At 33.1% G+C, this 23,133-nt stretch overlaps 2 protein-coding genes across 3 annotated transcripts in view; one reads left to right on the top strand and one right to left on the bottom strand.

The window, feature by feature from the left end:
• LOC132719182 (T-cell activation Rho GTPase-activating protein-like) overlaps positions 1 to 3,406 on the top strand; it is a 52,567-nt gene extending 49,161 nt beyond the window's left edge. The window contains exon 11 of the transcript XR_009624181.1: positions 430 to 3,406. The gene's annotated coding sequence lies outside the window, so the exon portion shown is untranslated. The remainder of the gene's footprint in view (positions 1 to 429) is intronic.
• Positions 3,407 to 6,860: 3,454 nt separating this feature from the next.
• Positions 6,861 to 23,133, bottom strand: part of LOC132719180 (probable C-mannosyltransferase DPY19L3) — a 64,512-nt gene continuing 48,239 nt past the window's right edge. For both annotated transcript variants that reach the window (XM_060702929.1, XM_060702928.1), the window contains 10 exons: positions 22,266 to 22,397; positions 21,723 to 21,827; positions 21,319 to 21,392; positions 19,870 to 20,028; positions 13,981 to 14,069; positions 12,001 to 12,212; positions 11,238 to 11,320; positions 10,644 to 10,776; positions 10,046 to 10,201; positions 6,861 to 7,261 (listed from right to left, as the gene is read on the bottom strand). In XM_060702929.1, coding sequence (XP_060558912.1) covers positions 7,109 to 7,261; positions 10,046 to 10,201; positions 10,644 to 10,776; positions 11,238 to 11,320; positions 12,001 to 12,212; positions 13,981 to 14,069; positions 19,870 to 20,028; positions 21,319 to 21,392; positions 21,723 to 21,827; positions 22,266 to 22,397 — 1,296 coding nt within the window. In that variant the 3' untranslated portion in view covers positions 6,861 to 7,108. The remainder of the gene's footprint in view (positions 7,262 to 10,045; positions 10,202 to 10,643; positions 10,777 to 11,237; positions 11,321 to 12,000; positions 12,213 to 13,980; positions 14,070 to 19,869; positions 20,029 to 21,318; positions 21,393 to 21,722; positions 21,828 to 22,265; positions 22,398 to 23,133) is intronic.

Raw genomic sequence — 23,133 nt, 5'->3', positions numbered from 1 at the left:
CATTATTAAGAAGTGCAGTGCACAAGAATCGGTACTCTGCATTTCTTAATTTTTGAGTTATGGCCCTTTGTTAATTTTCATACTTAATTTTTGTCCTGGCCATTTCTCCGAAAGTATAAAAGTTATGGACTTAAAACTTCATAGGATGATAGATCTCATTAAAAAGAAGTGCAGTGCATAAGAACTGATACTCTGCATTTCTTATTTTTGAGTTATTGCCCTTTGTTAATTTTCTTACTTTATTTTTGTCCTGGTCATTTCTCCTCAAGTATGAAAGCTATGGACTTGAAACATCATAGAATGATAGATCTTATTGATAAGAAATGTAGTTATTGCCCTTTGTTATTTTTCATATTTCATTTTTGTCCTGGCCATTTCCCCTAAACTACATTGTTCACAAGGCGACACATCCGACTCGCGGAGTTCTAGTTTTTTGAAGCATTTACTGCAGTAAATTATCTTGTATTTTATATTATCCTTTACCTATTTTATTTTACCAATTGACAGATTTTCTTCTACTGCAATTGCACAAATAGCTTCCAGTTCATATAATATTATGTTTACTTAGCTCCGAATTTGCACATTGCAGCAGTCTAATGCAAAAACTACAATGAAAGTTAAAATAGGTGAAGTAAGGAAGCTATCCACTACTCGGGTGCCCGTTCATGCCTGAAATAATACAAGGTAGGGCACCTGAGGTCTTCCGCCAGCAGTAAAGCTGGAAAGTCACAATATGAACTATATACTGTGTTGGTGCAAAGTAAAACCCAACCAAACAAAAAACAAAAACAAAAAAAGATGAAAACTTTTTACAGGACTAAATGATATGGTCAATATGTGTTGTATAATGGTAGGCCCTGATAAATCATAATGAAGAGATACATGGTGAATTGTGAAGAAGTAAATACTGTCAAAAGGAAGATAAAATAGGAAAAGAATAAACAAATGTCTCATACTTCAGATATCCAGGGTCTAATTGATTATTTTAGATATAAAGCATTTTTTACACACCTTGTGAAAATAATTTTTTGTTGATGTTATTTTTTTTTAAGTGGCCAATTTCATATGTCCCGAAAGATATGTTTCAATTTTTTTTTCCTTTTATATTTCATGATATTGATAAAGTTTGTGACATGCACTTGTGCTACTATGAAGTTGTAATAATCCATTGAAAGTTTTTAGGTATCTAGCCCTTAACCAACAGGAAGTTATTAGTCATTGCCACCAGTATAGAGCCACTGGCCAGTTTTCACTTCCCTGCAGTCCAACCAGGCTCTTTACTGTCGGTAACATGATTTTTGTACTTTGATATTGAAATCCCCTAAACTTTGAATGGACTGTTCCATTTTCAAGTCAGGGCAAACACATAAATTTGGGAGATGAAGCCAGAAGGGTTTAGTGCTTATAAGTGAAGCAGCTAACGGTATAGAGCCTGGACAGGTGTTCAGGCTGACCTGGCCCTATATACTTATATGGCTTTGACAAAATCTTTCTTTTCACAAGTTAAAAGAAAAAATTACTGACACCCGAAAAGCGATAATTAACTGTTTAGAGTCGTTGATAGCAGTGAGTTTAAAATACAGTTTGTTTTTTGTTGACAATGTTAAATAGTTCATGATGCTTTTAATTATTACTTAAGTTTGTAAAATACTAGAATTGTTGCTGTTGTTGTTGTGTTTTTCTTTTGCAGGACTTTCAATAGGGCTTACATTATGTGGTTTCTGCTAATGATGATTTTGTTACCAACCTAAATACTGAATGATTCAGACTTTAGGCAGACATTGTACAATTTGTATTTTCATTTTTTTCTATATGTATATATATTTATTAACTACTGTGTTCCAAGATGAGTTAATGATCACAATAAATGTATTCTGTATTTTCCAGAATTTTTTCGATATAGTTCTATAAGATTGAACACAGATCATATTTTGCAGGCTGTTCAGTAGCTTTTTAGGGGAAAAAATCCTAGGAAAAGTTTCTTTAGAAAACTAAGAAACATAGAAGGGAAAAAATACTAGTTTTTGGCATAAAACTAGGTTAAGTATGTGCACCTGATCATTTGATGACATTTACATTACAACTTTATAATGTCGACCTCTTTTTAGGCCATTTTTTACAATGCATAATCTTTTTCTTTCAATTCATGCAGTAAAATTTAATGATCAAAAATAATGGTTTCCTACTTACTCATAGAGAAAGTACAATGTGTTAACACTAGGAAAACAAGAATTTTCTTGAAAATAAAAAAAGAAACTAGTAAAGTCTGGAGAAAACGGCAAGAAAAATATAAATGCTGGAGGGCCTGTCATCCTGTTCTTGCTTACATAATGTGTAAAACAATCAAAATGTTCACAAAAAGTTATTTGATGCTTTTTTTAGATTTCAATTGCAAGTTGTTGTATTAATATTGTACGAGGTTATTGTATGAATGGTATAGGAGGAGTTTGTTTGATGTTCTTTCCATTTTTTAACCCTTAACCTGCTGGAACCAAGTGATCAGCCTTTGCCACCAGTATAGAACCAGGCCAGCATACACTTTTGTGCAGTCAGACCAGGCTCTATACTGTTGGTAGCTGAATTTGTGTATTTAGATATTCAAATCCCTGTTAAAGGAACTCCACTGAGGTTCACAAGCCTAAAAACAGATAAATTTGAATTGCTTAAAAATATCAGCTGGAGCACTTAAAACTTAATAGAAAGATATGAAAAGATGATCTAAAAATATACTCAGAAATGAATTAAATATTTTTTTTTTGTGCTATTCTTAGCCCAATTTGAGTGAAAAGCTTTGCAAAGCTGTTCAGTGTTTACTTTTAGGATTTTTCAAAATTAGAATAATTATTCTGGAAAGACGGAGAGGCAATGATTTGAAATTTTGCACACAAGTTATTGGTCTAGACCTACATAAAATGGAGCATTAATCTCGAAAAATCATTTCCAGTCCCATGTCATAAAAACCTCAGTGGAGTCCCTTTAATGAACCATTCCATATTATTCGAAACTGGGCAAGTTCAATTAACATATTTCCGCAGGTTAAGGGTTATTTATATCTCTGATCACTGGATATTTTTTTTCTTTGCTTTCAATCATCATTGTTTTTAATCATTCTAGAACTGTATATGATAAAAAAAATGATTATGTAATATATGTTTCTCTTTTAACCCCTAACCTGCTGAATTTCTAAATACGGACTTGTTCCAGCTTCCATTAATGGAACAGTCCATTTTCAATTTTTCGGGGATGTCAAGATCGAAAAATTTTAGCCGGCGAACAGTCTAGAGCCTTGTGGGATTGCACAGATGTGCAGGCTAGCCTGGCTCTATACTGGTGGCAAAGGTAAATCACTTTAGATTCTAGCAGGGTATGGGTTAATTATTTTTAAGTAAATTCTTTAAACACTAAATTTTGTTTGTTGTTTCTAGTATTGGTGTGATTCACAAATTAAATTGGAGAGATGCAATTCTGCTAATCTGATTTCTGAATCACTGGCGAGAGACCATTAAACTCAATGGCTGAGATCAAATGTCATGAAGAAATATTGCCTCATCCCAGGATTACTGATCTAATGCTCTCCCTATATTGAGCTAAACAAGCTGCTAAACAGAGTTCTTTGTTGAGACCAGTTTTTGTAAATCACCATAAAATAAACAGCATCAAGGACTTCATATTACTTACATGTACCTTTTACTTAAATTATTTAACATTAATTATGATACTGTGCGAGCTTATTTGAACATTTTTCAGGAACTCATCAGTACTGGTGCCTTATGAGGAATAATAGTTGCTTGAATTCCGGTTAGATTTCATATTAAAATTAAAGTACGGGCAATGTATTGTACGGAAAGTGCAAGAAGCTATTTACAACCATGTCACAACACAACTATTTTAAAGCAAAATATGAAAATTAGGAAGAGATTCACTGTATTAACCTGAAAGTCATCTGATATTACTGCAAGTAAAGGACTGAAGGGTAAATAGACACAAGAGTTTATCAAAATGCTACATTTAACCTCTAATCCCCTGAATTTGTGTAATTAATTTGCCATGCCTTGGAATTTGAACAGACCATATTAAAAAGTTAATAGGATTTGAAATTTTCAGTATAAAAAATTCAGACTTTAAGGCAACCAACACTATATAACATGGTAAGACTGTACGTAATGGCGACTTGCCCTGCTCTATACTAGTGGTGAAGGATAATCAGTTTTGATATGGGTTAAATGTTTCTTTATGTAACAACAAACACATTATGAAATTAAACGTTTATTTTTAGACAAAAGGACACCATACAGTAACATTTGCTGTTTTGTAAAGATCTTATCAATTCAGCTGTTAAAAATGAAAGGTAATATCTGATAATTATAAACACAATAACAACATAATCAAAACATTTGTAACAATAAATACAGAATTCACTCTTATCATACTTTAACTATAAGGGAGGTCACTCTGCTGATAAAAAGATCAGAATTAACCCTATTTTAAGCAGAAATTACTTCCCTTCTGCCCTTGTTTGAAGACTGACTAAGCACCAAATATTAATGATCTCTTAATGATTTTAGAAGTTTAACTTAAGTATAATAAATACATAAAAGAATATCTTATCAAATTAAAGTTTGGCAATCGATGAGCAAAAAAAAATCATAAACAAGGGTACAATCTGAGAATTTTTAAAAAAAAATTCTAAATGCAATAATAGAATATTTCCTTTTTTGGTACAAGCATTTTTCAGCTGTTTTTGGAGTATATAAAAAGTGAACACAAAAAAGCTGTTATCATTATAAAACAATGAATCCAAAACAACATTATCATGGCTTTCCATTAATCAACTTGTTACCTTTTTTAAACAAATAGAAATCCAATCCCAACAGATATCAGTTACATTACAATTTAAATCTTTATGTTAAAGAGACATACACAATGAAAACAATGTAAAATCAAAAAATACCATTTTGCCATGCTGAAAATGCTTAACTGATTTGCTTTTTTTAAATTTGGTCATTAAGTGTCATTTCAAATATCAAAGTGTTAAAATAAAGCAGGCAGTGGTAAAGAGATTTTGTCAGACTGTATAAATAACAGGTATAACAAGAATCCCCAGGTAATAGTTTTACATCCTGCTTCTTTACTTTATAAATGACTGTAAAATTTCTTGCTGTAGGGAACAATGACTTGCAACTAACAGGGTTTGAACCCACGAAGCCAGCAACCCTTAAACTACTAGTCCAACATGTTAACCACTCATCTAATCATAAATGGAATTGTTTGCCCGATCAAAAGAACATCTCTAAAATTATGCAACAGTTTTGAATATCAAATAACATTAAAAAAAACCTATGGCCAGCATTATATACATGTATAAGTTTTCAAATACAATGTAAACATAATAACATTAGATGTAAGATTCTTTTCTGGTAAGTTTTATAAAGCCAGAAAATGCCAAAAAGTGGCAAAATCACCATTTGACAGGCCATTTTCAAATTAAACATACATGTACATTATAGAACAAAAAGAGGTAATTGTTTCATTAGATTTCAAGCAGCTTCGTGTAATAGATCATTTTATAAAACAAACATCTAGATCTATTTTCTGCATTCCACACCTCATTTTGATTGGGTTGTGATGTTAAAAAATGTGCACTGATGTCATATTCATACATCTTTTCTAACCTTTGTTGTGGTTTTTTTCACCTTAGATTTTCTATGCTCAATTTACAGAAGGTATATAATAGAAGGAAAATAACACGAGTGTGCTTTCAGGACTTTTTTCCTTCTATAAAAGGGGCTGTTTTTAATGGCGGCTTCCCCAAAGAAAACTTGTTTAAAATCATGCAGTTTTCCCCAAAAATTGAATTTAAATCAAGTTTTTTTCTTCCCTATTTGCAAATATACTGTATAATTTTCCAAAAAAAATTAAGGGCAGGATGCTTCCCCAACCTGCGGAAAAAAAAGTCTGTGCTTTTCTGATGGCTTGAATCGGTCTTGACAGCTGTGTTAAGTTGTATTTAAAACTCTCCCTGTGGACATGTATGAATATAACTTATAAGAACAGCAAACTCGTGAAATATTTCTCCATTTATCATTACAATTTTTGTCATTCCATATCAACTTAATAAAACTTGAGTCAAAGACAATTCCACAAATAATACAATACATTGTTGTCTCCCCTTTTCATAAAATAGTTCTCAGAACATGCTTTGGTATACATATAATCATTTGCAACAAAACTAACATTTATAAAATATCAGTCCAAAAAAATAAAATAAAAATTAACATGCATGAATGTAAATGAAACAAATACTACAAAAATTAATACAACATGTAAAACTGATTTGGAGTTTTTCTTATAATCAGACCGGTGATTGTAGAATAATAAAATAAATAAAAATCTAATGTGTCAGTCTAGTGTAATAAGTCTTTAAACCACTCATAAGAAATATTATCATCATAAACATGTATGTTTGTGTCTCAAATGTGGATTTTTTGAAAAAAAAAAAAAAAACTGACATTTTTAAACCTAGAGACCCGGTTTTATGGGAGGGATACTACTTATTGAGAACACATATATCAAATAACATTGAGATCCCTCTATGCATGTAGTAAATATGAGCCGTGTCATGACAAAACCAACATAATGGGTTTGCGACCAGCATGGATCCAGACCAGCCTGCGCATCCGCAGTTTCTCTACTTGTAATAGGGTTTGTAAGCGAACAGCATGGATCCTGATCAGACTACGCGGATGCGCAGTCTACAATCTGAGATATTTTTTTTTTTTGTCTATTGAAAACAACTGAATGGTTGATAAATGAATAGTGAAATAAAATCCCCTTCCTTTTCTTCAATCTAAGAGGAAGAATCTCTTACAAAACTGTAAGTAAAGTGGATACAGTTAGAGGAGGGTATGGGTAGCTGTGTTCTGTAAATATTGCTGTCCAATATTGATTTTTACTCTCATATTTTATATAAAGAACTATCTTAGGAATTTTTAAAACAGAGGATCTTCGATCATCATAAAAGCCAATTGGACGCATCTATCTATTAACAAATTTAAGACTTGCAGACTTATTACACAAGATTGACACAAACTAGACAAATTGTAGATTTCTATTGAAGAACTTTGTAGATTCTGAAAGTCTTGTTAGTGAACACATGTTTGAAATATTTTGAGTAATTTGGTGTTTGCCGCCGAACCTCGTCACAAAATCTCGGCACATGACTCTTGATGAGACCAGGCTCAACTTTACCACTGTCTGGTATCTGTGAAATAAAATATATATGAATTATATGTCTGTTACTATTTATAAACAAACAAGCCACATGAACATACTGTTATTGAATGTTAACAGCAGATGCATCCTTGTTCAGTGCATAACACTTTTTATGTAATTAATTATAGAGTGTAAATCTATGTCTAATGAAATATTTTTATAAAATTTATCAACAATAAAATTACATTGTTAAATAAAGTTCTCAAGAGATTTGTAACATAAAATATCTCTGTAATTAAACACACATGGATAGTGTATATAAACAGAATAAAATGTTCTGAAAAAATATATTTTGCTGCTATTTTAAGTAGGGCTTCCATCATTTAGAAACGATTTCATGCATGCATTTTATGCTTTTAAGGCAATATACTATCATATTTCTTTAATACAAGCCATTTAAAGGTATTATTTATAGCAGGCAGGCACACTTCAAGTCCATGAAATCTGGCCAGGCTCTATACTGCTGACTGACCAAGTTCATATATTTCATCCAGATATCCCGAAAAATGATAATTGAAAGTACCAAAAATTGTTGTTGGAGGAGTCCATTTATAAAATTTAGAAGAATAATGTTTAACCATACAAGACAAGTTATTATTTCATGCTTTCCAGTGTTTTATTGGAATATCTCAGATGATTATATTCTGATCAACCACTAGTGAAATTTATAAAATATAATTTTCACTGTAGCCGGACTATATCTAAATGAGGATGAAAAGAAAATCATAACTAAATGGAATAACAGACAGAAATAAATGCTGTCATGCGTAAATTTTGCTTCTTTAGGAAAAGAAAGTCGATGTCACCATACATCATATTAAAAATGTAACAAAATGAGAGAAATTTAACAGAACTATTTTTCAAGCTTGATAATGTGACGTCATGATGTGATGACGTCACAAAGGAGAATGCGCGACGTTACGCGGCAAAATCAGTAAACAAGAGCTGTCACAGGAGACAGCGAAGCTCGACTAATAAAATACTGGACGCAGTAAGGAGGAAAAACTATGAAAGAAAAATCAATTATGTATAATTATGTATTAAGTTATAGTAAAAAAAAAATATTTGTTAACATAAATTCCAAGATCAAGGAGAATAATTCTAGAAAAAGTCATGCTAGAGTTATGGACCTTGTCACACAACATTTGTGTAATGATAAGAAATATATATTTGAAGTTTGAAGTAGATACCTTAAAAAGTAAAGAAGTTATTATATTTCTTAAAGAAAATCCTAGGTTCAAAGAGAGATAAATGTGTAAATATTGCTTCAAGAGTTATGAACATTGTCACATGAAATGTAATTGATGATAAGGAATAAGTATTTGAAGTTTGAGGTAGATACCTTTAAAAATAAAAAAGTTATAATAAAAAATAACTTTTTTCTAGTAAAAAAATCTAAGTTTATGGGGAGATAATTCTTGCAATATTGGTGCTAGAGTTATGAACCTTGTCACATAAGATGTGGATGATGAATAAAATATATTTGAAGTATGAAGTTGATACCTTTAGAAATAAATAAGTGACAGTAAAAAATAATATTTTTTATGGAAAATTCTAAGTTCAAAGGGAGATAAATCTGAAAATATTGGTGCTAGAAATATGAACCTTGTCACATAAGATGGGGATGATGATAACGTAAATATATTTGAAGTCTGAGGTTGATCCCTTAAGAAATAAAGAAGAAACAGTAAGAAATAGAACTTTTTGAAGAAAATTCTAAGTTCAAAGGGAGATAAATCTGAAAATATTGGTGCTAGAAATATGAACCTTGTCACATTAGATGGGGATGATGATAACATAAATATATTTGAAGTCTGAGGTTGATCCCTTAAGAAATAAAGAAGAAACAGTAAGAAATAGTATTTTTTAAGGAAAATTCTAAGTTCAAGGGGAGATAAATCTGAAAATATTGGTGCTAGAGTTATGAACCTTGTCACATAAGATGTGGTTGATGATAAGGAACATATATTTGAAGTTTGAAGTTGATACCTTAAGAAATGACAAAGTTATAGTGAAAAATATTTTACTGCACCAAAACTTTAATCTAAAATCTGGACGCGGACGCCGACGCCGGGGCGAGTAGGACAGCTCTCCATATACTTCGTATAGTCGAGCTAAAAATACTTAAAATCACTTAAAAAGCATGAAATAAAAAGAAAATTTATTTGTTTTACATATAAGATTGAAATATATTTCATTCGTGAACACCAGCTATTATATTTTCACTCGTGGCTACGCCACTCGTGAAAATATTGCATCTGGTGTTCACTCAGTGAAATTATATTTCAATCTTACATGCAAAACAAACAAATATCCTCTATACCATATATACATGTATTCTGGTGTTATCTGATATAGCAGACAATTTATTAGACATGTCACCGCAGTTTTCTATCATCTTAAACACAGTTACAGCACCAAAATCCTTATCACCTCCTACTGAAAGTCTCATTACAACCTACTCAACACCTCTTCAAACATCTTTGTAAGACATATAAATGTCACTTAGTACAGCTGTCTCAAATTTGATTACTGCATTAGACATATTCTGCTATTTTGCATGTGGAATTCTACCATAACAAGGTGAAGTTTTTGTCTCTGCGTAATTCAGATAAGAAAAAGGTTTGTAAAGAAAATGATGAAGGTGTATTTGGACAACTCTGAAACTTATATAAAAAATTATTTACCATTTATAGGCTAATATTGTGTTCTCAAAAGTTAAATTCCAAGGAACTAGGCTTATATTGTCTTTTTACAATGATATATTACTTACAACACCATTGTCTACATCCAATAAATCTGGCAGACGACAACCTCCCCTAGATGGCGCCAGGCATATACTGTCTTCTAGAATAATGTAGTCTGTTTTATATTTCACCATTAAGCTATGAACATCTTCTGGCTCTCTTTTGGCATAATACTGGTATAACTGTAAAATATAATAGGTTAATTATCCTATTAAGTACATAAAAGGTCTTATTGTTTTAAATAAGAAGAGGACCATGATGGGCCTAGATTGCTCACCTGAGAATTACTGCTAGACAAGGTCAATGTACTAGTCAATTGTAACCGCAACCCCACCCCCTCAACCCTATGGGGCTTTGCAGGGAAAAGCAGGAGAAAAGAGTCAATTTTTTTACATTATTCTGTCACTGCATTGCCAAATTAATAGGACGACTTTCTTTCAGAGCCAAAATAACAGCAAATATCAAACTTACACAATAGGGGCATTTAGCTTTCACCATCGGACTGTCCCCAAAGGATGGCGCCTTACAAATGGTTTGATAATCCAAATCACCCCACAAAGTATGGGGTTGGGAAATCACAGGGATGGGAGAGCTGGAGCTTCAAATGACATGTATATAACTTACTTCTTTGGTCTTAATTCTCAGCTGTTTATCCTCGTAATGTGGATGATTTGTTATCGGTCTCCCAGTACATAACTTTACACCAGCCATCAGTTGCATACTGCCAGACAATGCTGCCATTGGAGCAGTATTATCTCTGTAAATAGAGAAGACAACAAGTTGGTGGTATTGTAAACAACAGGACAATACTTTTCCAGTATCCCATTTTGACAGGTAAATTTTCTATAAAATTTGCGCCGCGCCATGACAAAACCAACATAGTGCGTTTGCAACCAGCATGGATCCAGACCAGTCCGCGCAGTCTGATCAGGATCCATGCTGTTTGCTTACCAACTATATTACGAGTAAAGCAACTGATAGCGGACAGCATGGATCCTGATCAGACTGCCCGGATGCGCAGGCTGGTCTGGATCCATGATAGTCGCAAACCCATTATGTTGGTTTTGTCGTAACACGGCTCATATGTGTGTGTGATGTTTCAACCCGTTATCTTCAGTAGTTTTGGTGATACCAACTTGTATGCATAAACTTAACCAAAATTTGATGCCAAAACAGGTTTGAATAGTAGAGATGATATGATGTTATTTTTTTACTTACTTGATCCATTCCATAAGTTCTACAGTGTCTGGGTCCCAAAATTCTTTTAAATCCTCTAGTTCTTTTAACGCTGGTGGCAAGGCCTGAAATATATAAATTAGAATGTAAACTGGCTTTCCTAGCCGTTGACTTTGTTGAATTTCATAAATGGACTTGTCCACCTTCCCGTTTTAGAACTGTCCTGTCCAGTCATCAATTTTGGGGATGTCCAGCATGAAGGTCCGCAACAAGTATAGAGACTGCATGGATATATTACTGGTACCCCAGCCTGGCTCTATACTAGTGGCAAGTGCTAATCACATTTTGTTAAAGGTTAAACAGCACTAAATCAATATTATTGTAATATGAGCTTTTGTCAAAATAATTAGCCAAATTAATTTCTTAGTAAACATACATGTATTTAGGAGTCAAATATTTACGCAATGTTGTACAATCACTAAATGAACAAAAAAAGTTTCTATATACATGTAATAGGAATTTATGACATACATGTTGTACATGAAATAAGATAGAAAATGCAACAAAAAATGAGCCGCGTCATGACAAAACCAACATAATGGGTTTGCGACCAGCATCCACACAGTCTGATCAGGATCCATGGTGTTCGCTTACAAACCCTATTACAAGTAGAGAAACTGATAGCAAATAGCATGGATCCTGATCTGACTGCGCGGTAGCGCAGGCTGGTCTGGATCCATGCTGGTCGCAAACGCATTATGTTGGTTTTGTTGTGATGCGGCTCATTACATAGTGAATAACTTACAATAGCTAAAAGTAGGGCAAGAATGGCTATAGATGTTAAATGGCGAGCTATCTGAACCACCACTTCCTGGTTACTCCTCAATTTGGCAAGAACGCACCTCCAACCCCTGTAGTCAGCTATCCCAAACCCTGCCAAGATACACATATATGGTGTCCACAGGTATTTCATACGTAACGTCGACATGGCAAGAGCTCCAAAGAACACAGCTTGAACTGAAATAACAAAAAATAATAACACAAGTTAAAAAGTGACCATTTCATACGATTTTTTTTCCCTGTCATACTATTAGGTCAGAAAATATTAATTTTGTTACTGAACTTAAATAATACAAAAATAATGATGGTAGTTAACACTGAGGTTTTTGACATGATGGGACTGGAAATAATTTTTTAAGATAAATGTTTTATTCAATGTAGGTCTAGACTAATAACTTGTGTGCAAAATTTTAGATCATTCACACACCACGTTTTTTTCCCAGAATAATTATTATAATTGTGAAAAATGACCAAAAATGAAAAAGCATTGCAACAGTTTTTACTCAAATCAGACAGAAAATAGCACAAAAATATGATTTTCAATTTATTTCAGAGTATATTTCTAAATCATATTTTGCGTATATTTCTGTTTTAATTGCTCCAGCTGATCTATGTAAAACAATACAAAATTTATGCTTTTAAATTTTTGAAGCTCAGTGGAGTTCCTTTAATAATGAAATTATTTTTTTATATAACGATCTTGGTCTGCACTGGTCACATGGGTAGTAGCTGTTGCCGCAACCAGACTAACCATTTAAGTACATGTATTGTAGATTTCATGGTTAAGTCATTCTACATCATTTCCATGAAATGACATTCACATGAAATAGAAATTTGTCATCTAATATCTTGATATTTTAATAATTGACAGAAAACATTATATTGATGGATTATGTAAATGCAATGTAACTGAGAACATGAATTTCATTGTCCCTGACATTTATGACATTCCATGAATGTCATAGTAATTGTATAATAGGAACTAAATAATATCTTCTAGATATCAGAGAGAAAACAAAGAAAAGAAAAAAAATTGTTCAAAAAATTGTTTAAAAAATACATCAAGATGCTAAATGACATTGGTGGCACAGCCGAGTGGTTAACACGTCAGACTAGAAATCTAATGATTGCTAGCCACAATGGTTCAAATCCTGTCAGGGGCAAGTCTTTTTCCTTTGATCTCATTACTCAGTACTGGTTGGTTCCAGAAACAGATTTAAAAGTGTGTCTATAAAATTATAGCTTCCTACACAAACTGAAATAAATTCTGTAAAAACCAATTGGCATACTAATATTATACAGTGTATGTTCCATAAGGGTGTTTTTTACAATTGAAAATATGCTTTTAATCATTGGTAATGAAGTTGTATTATTTGATTTGTATTTATACTTCTACGGTTAATTATAGGAGATTCAAGGAATTTCAAGACATGATTTTAAAATTCAATGATTACTATGGAATTTCCATCAAATATCAATGATACAACTTCCAATTTTTGAATTTCCTTGATATTTCCATCATAAAAAGGTTTCCATGGTATTTTCCGTTTTGTGTGAACCATGTATACAGTATACACTGTAGTTGTTAAAATATTGCAAAATAAAACACTGTTATAACAAGTCGATATTAAAAACAGGAGTGGCCTTTGCAAAGGTTTAACAGTATTTAAAGAAGAGATGGTTTGGCAGTATTTAAACCAGAGCTGGCCACCTGTACAGGATTGACAATATTCAAATAAGAGCTGGCCTCCTACTAAGGTTTGACAATATTTAAACAAGAGCTAGCCCTCTGCAAAGGTTTGGCAATATTTAAAACAGAGCTAACCCCCTGCTAAGGTTAAACAGTATTAAAATAGAGCTGGCCTATGGTACAGGTTTGACAATATCTAAACCACAGCTCACCTTCTGGACAGGTTTGATGGTATCAACAATCAAATCAACTTACCAACATGGAAAGCAAGATCTGGCCTGGCTGACAGAAGATGAGAATGTTTAGCTGGATGATCCTTTAATCCTTCCTCGTAACTATGGTTACTTAAATGTAAAATATACTTTCTTTATCATTTGAAGCTGTTATGACAAATACAGTGAACCAGTATCTATGGAGCAGAATTTGGGTATTTATTCATTTGACTACTTGTTGTTTTCATTTGCTTAAGTTTAAATCATATTCCTACAAATTTGATTCATCTGCGAGTTAATCAAAGTTCTTTACTTAAATATTTATTTATTCTTTCTTATTATGTTTATAGTAAGTTGTAATATTCTAAAGCCAACGCCAGTACTTCATCTTAATTCGTTAAATTTAATATTAGATACCAATAAATTACTTTTTGTTTTAAACATGTGCTATTTCTACTTATTTAAAAGAAAGTGTGTTTCCTCGAACTTGTTTCTTACAAATGTATTTGTGCAACTCTTATTCTCATTCGATTCACACTGAAAACAAATTTGTATGTAGAGGCTATAAGAATTGTTGTTATAGAGATTTATCCATATTCTAACTTTATGAAATTATTAACATTAAGCAACCTTAAGCGAAATAAAACTGACTCATTTCAATAAGAAGAACAGCAGAATAAACAAGCAATTATCATAGTATTGCAAGCAATCCATAAGTCCCCTACCGGTAAGAGCCCAAGCAACATTCTGAAGGGCCATTCACTTAGGTTCCTATTTTAAGTAAATTTGTTGAAAAAGTCCTTTAAAAGTGATCACAGGAAACAGTTTTTATGTACAGACAGACGGACTGAAGGACACTCTAAAGTTATTCTTTAAACATCCCTGTTATCAAAATATAACATTTTTAAAATCCTATCATGATTGAAGAAGTTGAAGTAAAAATTACCAATTTCTCAAAACAAAGTCTAAGTTCAAAAGGGGCATAATTCTGGAAATAGTCTTGCTAGAGTATTGAACACTTACAAATGTTGAGTGACAATAAGAAACATTTATATGAAGTTTGAAGTAGATACATTCAGAAAAAGAAGTTATTAAAAAAACAATGTTTTTTTCATGAAAATTTTAAGTTCAAGGGAGGTAATTCTGATAAATTTTGTACTAGAGTTGTAAGCCTTGTCACATATGATGTGGTTGATGACAAGCAACTTATATTTAAAGTTTGAAGAAAATACCTTAAGAAATAAAGAACTTATAGTGAAAAAACTTAAAAACAAGAATAAGAAATCTTGAAATTCAGTCTATTTGTTGCCATAGCAACCAGAATTTTCAACATAGGAAGATAAGAAAAAGATGTGCATAATTTCCATACTGCCATCTACCCATATGTCAAGTTTCATAAACATATTTTCAGTACTTTTTGTGTTATCACTGGATCCAGGTTATGTGTAAAATTTGCCATATTTTCAGTCTATTTGTTGCCATAGCAACCAGAATTTTCAACATAGGAAGAAAAGAAAAAGACACAGAATTTTCAACATAGGAAGAAAAGAAAAAGACGTGCATAATCTCCATACTGCCATCTATCCATATATCAAGTTTCATAAAAATATTTTCAGTACTTTTTGCGTTATTGCGGGATCCAGTTTATGTGTAAAATTTGTCATATTTTCTGTCTATTTGTTGCCATAGCAACCAGAATTTTCAACATAGGAAGAAAAGAAAAAGACGTGCATAATCTCCATACTGCCATCTATCCATATATCAAGTTTCACTAAAATATTTTCAGTACTTTTTGCGTTATTGTGGGATCCAGTTTTGTGGACGGACGGACTGACGGACGGACGGACGGACGGACGGAAGGACGGACGGACAGACAGACGGACAGACGGACGGAGGGTAAACCTTAAGTCCCCTCCGGTAAACCGGTAGGGGACTAATAAAAACTAGAAACCACGTGATTAATATTTGCTTTTTGTGTCCTAGCTGGTACCAGACCTAAAATTCTAGCGCAAAATCTTAGTGACGGGAGATAACTCATATATCGCTTCGGTATTTTCCGTGAGCACAAGGTGTGAGGATACAATGCTACACGGCGATTTAATCCAAGTTTATAGGTAGCACACCCCAGTAATGTAAGCCACAGCTTCGAATGGCCAGGGCTTCTTGGATATAGTATTTAACCTTTTACCCTATGAGTATATATTGTGAAAAATGGCCGTTTTCATTGAAAAGCCTCCTGTTACAAGTTCAAACTTCTATGAAAACTATGAAAAATGCTTCAATACTGATACAACTTGGCACAAATGTTGACTGGACCATAGCCTCTGTAACAGCATGCTCAATCGTAAATTTTCTGTTACCATGACAACGGGGGGGACGTCTTAAAATTGCATTGTTTTTTTCCATCAAAACTGATTTCAAAGTGCTGCAACTTCTCAATAAATTAAGATAGCGTAAAAGGCTTTTCAGCGACGGTTACTAGTTACCCTGAGATCGACCTGAGGCCATTTTTAGCCTGTCACATGTCCAAAATTTTCTTGGCGATGAGGGGGACTACTACCGCCCCCTTCAAACCCCCTAAACAGTAGGGGGCACATCCCCCTTCTGTCAACCCCCTGATGTACTATTTTGATGGGGGGGCCGCGCCGAAAAGTGGTCACTTTTTTTTAACAACATTTCTCAAATGAAAAACAGTGTTTTTCACTATTTGAGGCATCAAAAGGGGGGGGGGCCAAAAGCTGTATAAGGGAAAAGGTTAAATGACTGGTTGTCTTTAAAGTGCATTTTCAGCATGAAATTTGTTTTTGTGACATCTAATATGATTGATCACTGGCAAATTCGAAAACATAGCCAGAAAACACATGCTGTTGATTATAGATATGTCAAGGCCGCCATTTTTTGCTTTTAAACAGCATGCACAGTAAAAACAAGTCATTTTACAGGGGGGGGGGGGAACTTTTAGCAGTAGCAAAAAATCTACACGGTTGAGCATCAGTTTCTTTGTGATATTTTGCATGTATAGGGAGTTGATAAAGCAGAGAGATGGTGTTCCTTTAGCCTGTATATTTGCAGGTATTTTTTGACAGAGGTACGAAAAGTGTTGTTTTGGGTCTTGGGCCACTGTAGATTTTGGGCTTCAACGGAATGAATTGCAACTTTTTTGACTGCCAGTGCCTGCCTATTGCAGATGGGATGATTTCTTTGTAGATTTGCAATCTTATGTCATATTTGTTCTCAACAAAATGTGTTTTCTTTTTCCAGGTTGTGTAGTTTGGTATCAGAATTATTAGACGTATTGCTTGTAGGACATGGACGGCAGGAACTTGAAATTAACTGTGGAGTGCTACCCTGGATTTCGTGGATTTATTTTTTGGAGAGAATATTTCAATGGTTACACCGTCAGAAATTACGACTTGTACGGAAATGTTGGTTCCCGGCCAGATGTATAAATTTTAATTTCAAATGTAATTTCGTATTTGTGTTATTGCAGTCCGTATTCGTCTAGGTGCATTTGTATAGATTTTATTTCAGTGTTATGTAACCTGCTTTGTATTCTTAAAAGAAAGGACGTTCAAGATCATAAGTTAAAACTAAATTATTCAAATTGAAAAGGAAGAAGTATGCAACATAATCACGTACATGTAGTTTAAACAAGAAGCAGAAACAATTGATCCTTACATTCTGCAGTATCAAAATACAAATGTTTAACTGTCGATTAAAAAGTAGCAATTAATTGTTTAAATCAATTTAAATTTATATGATTATAGATAAGAATTTAATGAATACGAATATAAATTAGATAAATAGAAATTGAAAGATAAACAGCGAATAAATACCCAAATTCTGCTCCATAAGTATCACTAGAATATAAATGGGCAAACTGTCACATTATTATTATTCAAATTTTACAGTTATAATCTTTCTTATTAATTAAGAACAAGTATTAACCCTTACCCTGCAGGGATCCAAAGTGGTTAGCCTATGCCACCAGAATAGACCCAGGCCTTAGCCTGATCAGGCTCTATATTGCTGGTAACTCAACTTTTATATTTTGACCCTGAGATCACTTAAATTACAAATGGACTTGTCCAAATTCAAAGAAGGGAACATTCCATTACACAAATTCAGTAGTGAATAGATCAAAATTTTAGTGGATTACAATAAGAATTTCACCACAACATATCTGTTGACAAAAGAAAACATAATATATCTGTTGTCAAAAGAAAACATATCAATGTTTTCGGTTAAATTAATTGTTATTCAATATAATGTTCAGAGCAGGTAGTCATAATAATTATTCATCCCTTTACTTTCTGAATTTCTGAAAATCATTTTTTTTTAACTGTCCATCATTACTTCTGGGAATATGAAAATTTAATGGCCCATTATGCTTCTGAAATGCTATCATCATTTTTTCTCAAAAACTGTTTCTTTTTGGTTATCTTGTTACAGTTTCCAAAAACATACTCCTTTACTATATAAATGAACTATCTTTTGCATCTTTAGCTCTGCTGGCAATTAGTATTATTATGGTGAATTAGTATTTGTATGGAAGTCAAAATTCTACTTAAGCCGCGTCATGACAAAACCAACATAATGGGTTTGCGACCAGCATGGATCCAGACCAGCCTGCGCATCCGTGCAGTCTGATCAGGATCCATGCTGTTCGCTATCAGTTTCTTCACTTGTTTTACAGTTTGTAAGCGAACAGCATGGATCCTGATCAGACTACGCGGATGCACAGTCTGGTCTGGATCCATGCTGGTCGCAAACGCATTATGTTGGTTTTATCATGACGCGGCTCACTTATTGTAAAGCCTGATCAGAATACATTGATGTCTTGCCAGTCTCACTATTGGTGGCAAAACTAATCACTTTTGGCTCTCGCAGAAAAAAGACAAAATAAATCCCATCAAACACACACATCTAGATTATTCTATACAAGCATTTTGAGCTGCACTTGTATGAATACACTTAGCAATAAAAAAAATGACATGGCAAGTGACAGAAAGTTAATTTACTGCATTATAACTCAGTACAAGTAACAATGTTGTAGACTTAAGCTGAAAAATTTACGTCTTCAACATGGACAATATTTCCCAGATTGTCAGGAAATAATTAATCAAAATATCAGCCAAGGAAGCTTTCCTGCTGGGTCATCTGGTGTATGTCACTTCAGTAATTTTGACAAAAGTTCACAAAATTGACTTGATGTAACATTTGAATATAACAAGTACTTTAGATTTGAGTTATTATGAAACTTTTAAGATACACTAGTGAAGGAATTAAGCTGGTTTCAGTCATACCAGTACTATAAAGGTAGTAGCCGAACAATGTGCTAGTTGTGAATGTGTCTTCCTCTCAACTCAGGGATCATGGTTATGAGCCCAAATTGGGTCACGACCATGTTTCTTTATATGACACAAGGGAGCAGTCTCGAAAGTGATTAATATAAGTTGCAAAGACTTGTTTTAGCGATCGAGCTTAACTAAGCATGTTTTAACCGAAACAAAAGGTCATATGGTGACTTTCCAGCTTGACTGGGCGCTTCTTGGGCACCAGAATAGAACCACCATCCTTTCATAAGCTAGCTAGAAGGTTATCCTCACATAAAAGAATCTTAGTGAGACTCAAACCAACAGCTGCTTGGGCCAACTGAGTTTAAGTCAGAAAATTAAACCACTGTAGGAGGAAGACCACAGGTACTAATGCATCCTTTAAGCACTATTTCAAAACTCAAACTGAGTTCCTAAGCAGATTCGTCTTGAAGAAAAAGACCCTCAAAATTCCTTTGCTGAGTTATTAAAGCTGCTGCAAAAGGGATATTTTCAAAATCTGACCATAAAAACTGTATGAAAATAGTTATTAGTGAAAATTCTCTAAAATCAAGTTTGTATGTAATACAATGTAAATCATGAAGTCATAAATTTACCTCCAATTCTGCATAACAGCTATAAATAGAACAATGAGTATTGTTAGATGTGTGATGAGATATATGGGGAACACGAGTAGTTTTGACATTCTTTCATACGTATCCAGTTGTAGAAAACCGAACGCTTCAATACACAGGTACAACCTTGAGTCGAAATCCCTGTAATAGATGACATAAACTTTTGTCATGTTTTGAATGCAAGTTTCAATTATTTAATTATTTGAGCTGCGTCATGACAAAACCAACGTGATGCCTTTGCGACCAGCATGGATCCAGACCAGCCTGCGCATCCGCGCAGTCTGATCAGGATCCATGCTGTTCGCTTACCAACCCTATTACAAGTAGAGAAACTGATAGCGAACAGCATGGATCCTGATCAGACTGCGCGGATGCGCAGGCTGGTCTGGATCCATGCTGGTTGCAAACGCATTATGTTGGTTTTGTCATGACGCGGCTCATTTATCATTTATTCAATTTATTAACAAAAACATTCAAAAACACACTAGAGCAAAAGAATTATGTAGACACATAATGAAAATAAGTCAAGTTATACAAACATTGCAAATGTCAAACATTGACATTCAAGTTATAATGGTGGAAGTGGAGATCTCAAATGTTACCTCACTTTGAATCATTAAAAACATGAATGGGCACCTGCATAGAACCACCAACTTTCCGTAAGCCAAATGTATAGATAGCTTCTTAATAGGAAATAACAATTTAAAGTCTCTGGTTGGATTTGAAGCCACAGAAGTGAGTGGCAAGTTATTTGAGATCAGCAACAACTGTCAGAGTTTGTGTGTGGTTTTTTTCCCCTATATAAATTGTTCATAAATTGACAGTTTCCCTGTCATGAAATACCTTTTATCTGTCAAAAGATATAATTAGGACCTTATATAGAGGGAGACTGTTATCCAGTTAGTATAATTGTGCTATATTCTATTTCAATTGATGAAGAAATAAAATATTTACATCAGTTTTCACCTCTGAATCAAGACACTGTATGTTGCTTGTAATACCTTAAAATCATATCTAGTTCCCCTGCTGGGGGATACAGCATGTATGAATGGATTTTCTTACATATCACACTGGCGTTTCCATTTACCCATGACAGAAATTTCATCTGGCATAAATGAGTTGCGTGTTGTACAATGGCGCGGACAGGATGAGGTAATTTTACCATTATAAATGAAGTTGCAATTTCAATATGGTAGACTATGCAAGAAAAAAAAATCTGACATATGATTGCAGTCCGAATCGGAAAGCCTTGTTACAACCCACTAGGCAGGTCCTCTCGGGACGGATATTCCGATCCAAACCACAATACATGACAGATATTATTAATCTGGTATGGTCATACCGAATTTTGTAACATACTTTTGATTATGTCAACTTATCATTACAAATATAATATTAACTTTGACAGTAAAAGATGATGTAAAACCTTACCTTGGATTCCCTATTCCAAATTTGTTCAGCAAAAATTTGAATATGTGCTCATCAGCTTCTAGATCTAAAACAGTCTGAAAATAACAAAATTGGAGTCATTTAACCCTTAACACCATAAATATCTTAAATGGAATTGTCCATCTTTTAATCAAGACAAAACTACTTATCGATTTTAGGGAACTTTTTTTATACAATTATATATTATGTAGTGTAAAAGCAGCAAACAGTGCAGACCATGATCAGAGGGCACAGATGTGCCAGCTAATTTTGATCTGGACTGGACACATGAGTAAAATATGTAGCAACTAGCTGGATTAGGAGTTATATTACATACTTATTGAATGTATAGTATTAAAACAATGGATAATCAGTAGGAAAAACAAATGTGATATAACATATGTTACCTTGGCAGCCAGATTAAAGATAATCATGAGCACTAGAACAGCGATACTGTAGAACGCCACTTTAAATATTCTACTTGGTATCGTACATGGTGTTAATGTATCTCCCTGAAATAAAACATCAATAACAGTAATGAATAACTGCTAATGTTTCTTTCCTTTAATTTATATTATCTTTGCTTTAATTTATAATATTTTGCTTTAATCTATATTATCTTTGCTTCAATAATCATTATCTTTGCTTTAATTTATATTATCTTTGCTTTAATATATATATTATCTTTGCTTAAATATATATTATCTTTGCTTTAATATGTATTATCTTTGCTTTAATTTATATTAACCCAAGGTCGATCATAAACCTTTTTTGGGACACTGTGTGTACATGCCACTTTGGTTCTATGCATTTTCCATATAACATTGGCCAGAAGATTTTGGTGACAAATTAAACATTAAAAATTAAACAACAGTTTACAAATTCGACCAGATAATCTGCACACGTAACATATTCTCCCTAGGAACCTCGGATATACAAAATTATCTCACCTTGAAGTACATAAGCAGAAATGTTGCTGGAATAAAACTCATCACTAGGGAACCAAGGATCATTTTGTTGATACTCTGTGATACACAGACAAGTAATAGTGACAATGCCTGTGACAGTAACACCACACGAACCTGGAATTAAATATAACTTTTTGTTAATATAAAACATAGAGAAATTTGTGAAAGATTACCTGAATTTCAAAAGCCATCTCAAAAGAACACATTTGATTAGGCAATTGATACCTTAAATCTGAAAATTAACAATTGGCAGAATTGTTTTTAAATAATGGTTTCAAACTGTCAGTTTTATAATAATTATAATGAATTTGTTATGTAATAAAGTGATTTTTACTTCTATTTATAAGAAAACACTGAGCTGTGCTCAAGACGTCACTTTCAACTATTCAAAGTACTTGTTTAATAGTGCAAGAAGAACTTGTTACTACTTAAAAACTTGGGCACCAGAACCAAGTTATGTACTCATGCCTAATCATGGATTTAAATGGTCATAAATAAGTAATTTTACATATTAAAGGAATATCACAAAGGGAAGAGTGAAAAAGTATAGTGCTTCAATTTTTTTTTTTTATCTTAAAATGTGACACTTATAAAGCAGACGCCAACACTTCAGTATATACATGTAGGATAGTTCATCCCATTTTACAAACATAGTAGTCGAGCTAAAACTATATAAATAACAAACATTTGCCACAGTTAAGTATTTAACTTTATATGTTTCAAGTTTATTATTCTTCAGCATGTACCTTATAACTATTTAAATAACAAACATTTGCCACAGTTAAGTATTTAACTTTATGTGTTTGCAAGTTTTATCATTTTTCAGCATGTACCTTAAAACTAGTTAAAT

The sequence above is a fragment of the Ruditapes philippinarum genome, unplaced genomic scaffold (assembly GCF_026571515.1).
Source record: "Ruditapes philippinarum isolate M1 unplaced genomic scaffold, ASM2657151v2 ctg1158_1_1_1_1, whole genome shotgun sequence".
Taxonomy (NCBI): domain Eukaryota; kingdom Metazoa; phylum Mollusca; class Bivalvia; order Venerida; family Veneridae; genus Ruditapes; species Ruditapes philippinarum.
The sequence above is the reverse complement of the archived record's forward strand: the minus strand, read 5'-3'. Positions and strand labels throughout refer to the sequence as shown.